This window comes from Scomber japonicus, chromosome 14 (assembly GCF_027409825.1).
Source record: "Scomber japonicus isolate fScoJap1 chromosome 14, fScoJap1.pri, whole genome shotgun sequence".
Lineage (NCBI taxonomy): Eukaryota > Metazoa > Chordata > Actinopteri > Scombriformes > Scombridae > Scomber > Scomber japonicus.
Window position 1 is genome coordinate 3,718,893 of NC_070591.1, and position 7,810 is coordinate 3,726,702.

Below are 7,810 nucleotides of genomic sequence, written 5' to 3' on the forward strand. Positions count from 1 at the left end.
TGGCAAGAGGGACCGGATCGCAACCCTCGACGGGCCGTATCTGGCCCACGGGCCGCATGTTTGACACCCCTGGTCTACACACTCAGCGGACAGTGTCAGTCTGACCCCTCAAACCTCTCACACACATTAAAACTGAATAAATCCCTCAGCTCAGTCTTCTCATCAGTCCCGTTGGATGTGTGTGAGGATAATGTTTAACTCTGAGGCTGAAAATCAATGAAACTTTATAAATAGCAGCTCAGTCAACATCTGCAGGAGTCAAACACAGCACATCACAAACACAAAGGTTGAAATCTACTCGAGCTCGACGACAGTTTAAAAGTTTCTAAAGCAGGAGAGTCAGACTCATCTTCATTCAAGAGCCACATACACACCAATATGATCTGATGTGGGCCGGATCATTAAAAAGATGGAAGGAAGGAAGGAAGGAAGGACGGAAGGAAGGAAGGAAGGAAGAAAAGGAGGAAGGAAGGAAAGATGGAAGGAAGGAAGGGAGGAAAGATGGAAGGAAGAAAGGGAGGAAGGAAGGACGGATGGAAGGAAGGAAAGAAGGAAGGAAGAAAGGAAGGAAAGATGGAAGGAAGAAAGGGAGGAAGGAAGGAAAGATGGAAGGAAGGAAGGAAAGAAGGAAGGAAGGAAGAGAAGGAAGGAAGGAAAGACAGATGGAAGGAAGGAAAGATGGAAGGAAGGAAGAGAAGACAGGAAAGATGGACGGAAGGAAGGAAAGATGGAAGGAAGAAAAGGAGGAAGGAAGGACAGATGGGAGGAAGGAAGGAAGCACAGAAGGAAGGAAGGACAGATGAAAGGAAGGAAGGACGGAAGGAAGGAAGGACAGATGGAAGGAAGGAAAGACATGGAAGGAAGGAAGTAAGGAAGGAAAGACAGATGGAAGGAAGGAAGGAAGGAAGGAAGAGAAGACAGGAAAGAAAAACAGAAAGAAAGGAAAGATGGAAGGGAGAAAGGAAGGAAGGAAGGACAGATGGAAGGAAGGAAGGAAGGATGGAAGGAAGGAAGGAAGGAAAGAAATAAAGAAAGACAGGAAAGATTGAAGGAAGAAAGGAAGGAAGGAAGGAAAGACAGATGGAAGGAAAGATGGAAGGGAGAAAGGAAGAAAGGAAGGAAAGACAGAAGGAAGGAAGGGAGGAAAGACAGAAAGAAAGGAAAGATGGAAGGAAGGAAGGGAGGAAGGAAGGAAAGATGGAAGGAAGGAAAGATGGAAGGAAGAAAGGAAGGAAGGAAAGATGGAAGGAAGAAAGGAAGGAAGGAAGGAAAGACAGAAAGAAAGGAAAGATGGAAGGGAGAAAGGAAGGAAGGAAGGACAGATGGAAGGAAGGAAGGAAGGACTTCTTTCTTCCTCCCTTCATCATTCCTTCCCTCCTTCCTTCCTTCCTTCCTTCCTTCCTTCCTTCCTTCCTTTCATCTTTTTAATGATCCAGCCCTCATCAGATCAAACTAGTCTGTATGTGGCCCTTAAATGAAAATGAGTTTGACACCTCTGCTCTAATCTGAAGTTTTTTGTCATTATTTATAATTTAATACATATTTAGGACTTTAAAGTTGATCCACAAACTATCTAAATCTGCAGGATCACTTTTTTAAAAGATTAAAATCATTGCTCTTTGTGTTCAGAGGTGTTGAAAGGGTTGACACAGAGTCAGTGGGACTAAAATAAAGCCTCTCTGGTGAGTAACAGGAGTCTCAGTCAGTGAAGTGAGTAATCTGAACACCGTCTCCTAACACCAGGGGTCCATCATGTTTCTCAAATAAGCAGCTGAAGCACCGGTCTGAGGCGGCAGGGCCACGCACATAACACTCCCCTATCAGCTGGCCGGCAGCCAGTCCCAAGCCTGCACCCATTGGCTAGAGAGGAATCCCACTGAGCTTTCATTGGCTTGCTGGAGGAACCATATGACAGGGTATGCAAATTGTCTCTATGTGGCAGTTGAAATCCCTGAGTGCTGAGCAACCCCAGGCACTGAAAGGCAGAGAGAGAGAGCGAGAGCGAGAGCGAGGAGGAAGAAGAAGAAGAAGTAGAAGGGGGTGTGACACAGCATGCACTCTTAGAGAAAGCCTCTCTACTGATCAGGGAAAGTCAAACAGGACTGAAAACTTTTACTAAACCTCTCGTCTCCTCTCCTCTCCTCTCCTCCTCCTCTTCCTTGGATTGTTTCTTTATCGTCCATGAGTGCTGCAAGGTAAGAATCACACATCATGTTAAAATATAAATCTCTCCTTCTTTTCTTTTTCTTTTTTTTTTGACTTTAAGTGAAATCATGTTCTGCGTAGTCGAGCCGTTATAAAACCAGAAGCATGCTGGGACCTCTCATTACAGTCATTGTAACATTTAATTATCATACTGATTACAGAAGTAACACATTTCCTGATATGGGAATTTTTTTTTTTTTTTAAGCCGGAAAAGTGACGCTGTTCTTTTGTTAGCTGCATAAAAAATCAATTGTTCTAATTTCTAACCTCTGGTCTCTTTTTTTTCTCTTTTTTCTTTTTTCCTGCTGCCTCGAATTTTCTCTCACTTTCCTCCTCCTTCCCTCCTTCCTTCCCTCCCTCCCCTCCTCTCTGACACCACCTCTCTAACTCTCTCTCTCTCTCTCCCATCTCCGTCCCTCAGCGTGCTCAGGTCTTTCAGCCCATCAGCAATGCCTGGCCCAGTAATGCCGATGGATGTGGCTATGAGATTCTACATCAGCCACTCTCCCCCTCCTCTCCGAGGGTTTCTCAGCTCCTACGAAGAGCTGCAGCGGGCCAAGAACCGAGTCAACCAGTCGACCGCACGCAGCCGCGACCAGCAGCTGTACAAACCGCTGCGGCCGTGCCTCAGCAGCCAGCACAAAGCAGTGGATGATGGCAAGTGTGTGGGCTGGAGCAACAAGGCCAGCAAGAAGAGGGTGGTGTTCGCAGATACCAAGGGCATGTCTCTCACCGCCATCCACGTCTTCTCCAAGTTCGACGACGAGCCGTACCCGAACAAACGCTGCGGGGGGATCGTGGAGGAGCTGCAGTTTGACATGACGGACCTGGAAGCAGCCACAAAGGACCTAAAGATAAGTTCTGCACGGAGCCTGGTGCTGGACTTTAAGCAGCCCTCAGCCGACTACCTGGACTTCAGGAACCGCCTGATTCAGAATTCGGTCTGCTTGGAGAACTGCTCGCTGCAGGAGCGCTCGCTGACCGGCACCATCAAGGTCAGGAACATCGGGTTCGAGAAGTCGGTTAAGGTGCGCGTCTCCTTTGACTCGTGGGCCAGCTTCACTGACGTCGACTGCACCTTCATGAATAATGTCTACGGCTGCCAGGACAGTGACACCTTTGCGTTCGTCCTGGACATGCCCCCCACCATCCCGCCGCAGAACCGGATCGAGTTCTGCATCTGCTTCACCGTCCAGGACCAGACCTTCTGGGACAATAACGACGGCAAGAATTACGTTCTGAAGCACGTCGGCTGGAACGGAGAGGACCTAAACATTCTGTCGCGTCCGTCTTGCGTGGAGCAGAAGAAGCCGTCGGAGCACAAAAACGGGGGCGTGAAGCTGCTGGAGATGGAGTTCGATCAGTTCGGCAGCCCGCGCATGTGCTCCGGACTCTTCCCAGGGTGGCAGAGCTGGGGTCAGATTGAAAACGCCGTGCCTTATTGGTGAAAAGATCAGGACTGCATTGGAATAAGAAAACGGACACTGACAGGGGCATTCAGTATGAATCCAGCTGTGGGTTTGAGCTCGGACTGGCTCTCAGCCAGAGAGCAAACATAAGCAAACACACTCTGCTTTTCCAGCGGAGGAAGTGCACAAATCAGACAGAAACCGAACTGTAATGAGCTCAACTGACCTGCTTTTTTGCTGTAACATGGTCATTTCTGCCTGAGAGACTTGATGAACTGTGGTTTGGAGGATGAGGGATTTATGGGGGAAGTCTGGTTGAGTTTCACATATTACTCTTTGGTCAAATATTAATGTGCCTTCTCAGAGTGCCTGCCCACTAAAATACAGACTATAATACAACCCACAACAAATGTTAGGCCGTTTTGAGGGCCTCGTGTAAAGGTTGAATATGCACTGATTGAGACGTCCCTCTCAATGTGATGTCTGTAAAACTGAAGAAGTGGAAATGGAGCTGAAGTCCTTCATATTGAAGGGGAAAGTACAAGGAGTGCATGGCAACCTAATGCTTCTCTACTAAAGGAAACAGCTGATTCATTTCTAATGAAACAATGCACACTAAACCTTTGCACCTTCGTAAAGTTAAAATAATCACACGATTCGAAAAATGGCCTTAATTTTTAAAAAAAGTGAGTCATGCAGCCCTTTCTTTCCCTCCTTTGTACATTGCAAATGTTTGATGAAAAAATGTTTGGATGGTGTAATTTTGAGGTAAGTTAGTTAAGGAACTGAGCTGCTACCGACAGATATGTTGCAAGAGAGACTCTGAACATGATTGGTCGTCTTGAACCAGTGTGAAGTTTGGACATTGTTTGGTGGTTTTTTGGCACGTTAAGTAAAGAACGATGTAAAGACCGAATGTTTAAAGTGCAATTCTGTGATGAGTGTAGGCTATGTGTGGCTGAAATGGAGTTTTTTTTCTCTCTTTTTCTTACTGTGAAGAAAGGTCTGTGCCCCAGCGCTGTGTGTGTGTCGCTGGCCAGCAATGTGTCAGTCATGTATTTCCCTTTGAGAAATAAATTTCTATATTTGAGCTAAAATATTTCTGACTCCTTTATACTGGAAACATGGATTATACATTTGCACATTATTCCTTTCTAATTCATTTTGGATGGAATGAAAACACAAAAATTAATAGTCATTGGTATCCTATAAACAATTAATATATAATATAATAAATTCAATGCATATGATTTAAAACAACCTGAGTTAATGATCCAATTATAAATAAATAGCCATACATCACAAACATGTCATTTTAACCTGTTATTTGATTCTTTTACGACTGAGATTCACACTAAATCAAATAGTTTATGATGCTGTTAAATAAGAATTATTATATAACTAATGTTAGTAAACACACAACTGAAGTTAAATAATAAGAAATAAATGTTACATAATTAGTAGGGGAGGCCTCAACAACAGTAGAACCAGACGCAGGCTCTTATTTCAGGTTTTTATTATCAAAGTAATAAATATAAATAAATATATATACTTCTGTTTATCAAGTTACTGTTTTTACTTAAATATTAAAATGAACACTTCCTCCATGTGCTTCACATTAGAAGTCTGAGATCTTCCTCCAGCGTTTTCTATCGTGAGACATCAGCAGGAAATTATTACTTTCTCCAACAGTTCAACATGAAAGCTTGGTGAGCCCTGCTAACACGCACATGACTTGGTGAGCACTGCTAACACACACACGACATGGTGAGCACTGCTAACACACACACGACATGGTGAGCACTGCTAACACACACACGACATGGTGAGCACTGCTAACACACACTGCTAACACAAAACTGCTAACACGCACTGCTAACACGCACATGACATGGTGAGCACTGCTAACACGCACACGACATGGTGAGCACTGCTAACACACACTGCTAACACAAAACTGCTAACACGCACATGACATGGTGAGCACTGCTAACACGCACACGACATGGTGAGCACTGCTAACACGCACACGACATGGTGAGCACTGCTAACACGCACACGACATGGTGAGCACTGCTAACACGCACTGCTAACACGCACACGACATGGTGAGCACTGCTAACACGCATATGACATGGTGAGCACTGCTAACACGCACTGCTAACACGTACACGACATGGTGAGCACTGCTAACACGCATATGACATGGTGAGCACTGCTAACACACACACGACATGGTGAGCACTGCTAACACACACACAACATGGTGAGCACTGCTAACACGCACACGACATGGTGAGCACTGCTAACACGCACACGCACACAACATGGTGAGCACTGCTAACACACAACACGACATGGTGAGCACTGCTAACAAACAACACGACATGGTGAGCACTGCTAACACGCACAAGACATGGTGAGCACTGCTAACACACACACGACATGGTGAGCACTGCTAACACGCACTGCTAACACACACACGACATGGTGAGCACTGCTAACACGCACTGCTAACACACACACGACATGGTGAGCACTGCTAACACACACTGCTAACACGCACACGACATGGTGAGCACTGCTAACACACACTGCTAACACGCACACGACATGGTGAGCACTGCTAACACGCACTGCTAACACACACACGACATGGTGAGCACTGCTAACACGCACACGACATGGTGAGCACTGCTAACACGCACATGACATGGTGAGCACTGCTAACACGCACTGCTAACACGCACATGACATGGTGAGCACTGCTAACACACACTGCTAACACGCACACGACATGGTGAGCACTGCTAACACACACTGCTAACACAAAACTGCTAACACGCACATGACATGGTGAGCACTGCTAACACGCACACGACATGGTGAGCACTGCTAACACGCACACGACATGGTGAGCACTGCTAACACGCACACGACATGGTGAGCACTACTAACACGCACTGCTAACACGCACACGACATGGTGAGCACTGCTAACACGCATATGACATGGTGAGCACTGCTAACACACACACAACATGGTGAGCACTGCTAACACGCACACGACATGGTGAGCACTGCTAACACGCACACGCACACAACATGGTGAGCACTGCTAACACACACACGACATGGTGAGCACTGCTAACACACAACACGACATGGTGAGCACTGCTAACAAACAACACGACATGGTGAGCACTGCTAACACGCACAAGACATGGTGAGCACTGCTAACACACACACGACATGGTGAGCACTGCTAACACGCACACGACATGGTGAGCACTGCTAACACGCACTGCTAACACACACACGACATGGTGAGCACTGCTAACACACACACGACATGGTGAGCACTGCTAACACGCACTGCTAACACACACACGACATGGTGAGCACTGCTAACACACACTGCTAACACGCACACGACATGGTGAGCACTGCTAACACACACTGCTAACACGCACACGACATGGTGAGCACTGCTAACACGCACTGCTAACACACACACGACATGGCGAGCACTGCTAACACGCACACGACATGGTGAGCACTGCTAACACGCACATGACATGGTGAGCACTGCTAACACGCACTGCTAACACGCACACGACATGGTGAGCACTGCTAACACGCACTGCTAACACGCACATGACATGGTGAGCACTGCTAACACACACTGCTAACACGCACACGACATGGTGAGCACTGCTAACACACACTGCTAACACGCACACGACATGGTGAGCACTGCTAACACGCACTGCTAACACGAACATGACATGGTGAGCACTGCTAACACACACTACTAACATGCACACGACATGGTGAGCACTGCTAACACGCACACGACATGGTGAGCACTGCTAACACGCACTGCTAACACACACACGACATGGCTTCCTAATTCCTTCTTTCTTCCTTCCTCACTCCCTCCTTCCTCCCTCCTTTCCTTCCTTTTCCTTCTTCCTTCCTTCGCTCCCTCCTTCCTCCCTCCTTTCCTTCCTCCCTCCCTCCCTCCCTTCCTTCCTCCTCTCCTTCCTTCCCTCCATCTTCATTCCTTCCTTCTTCCTTAATTTCCTTCCTCCCTCCATCCTTCCTTCCTTCTTTCCTTCCTCCTTCCTCCCTCCTTTTTCCTCCCTCCTTTCCTCCCTCCCTTCCAGTCTTGTATCAGTCTGGCCTACATACAGG

General features: G+C 46.9%; 1 protein-coding gene across 1 annotated transcript; it reads left to right on the plus strand.

Annotated features, from left to right (window-relative positions):
* The first annotated feature begins 1,966 nt into the window (after window positions 1-1,966).
* On the plus strand, window positions 1,967-4,711 carry LOC128372455 (protein phosphatase 1 regulatory subunit 3C-B-like). Its single transcript, XM_053332522.1, has 2 exons — window positions 1,967-2,195; window positions 2,627-4,711. Exons 1-2 carry the CDS (start codon window positions 2,182-2,184, stop codon window positions 3,651-3,653), a joined length of 1,041 nt encoding a protein of 346 aa, XP_053188497.1. The 5' UTR covers window positions 1,967-2,181; the 3' UTR covers window positions 3,654-4,711.
* The last annotated feature ends 3,099 nt before the right edge of the window (window positions 4,712-7,810 follow it).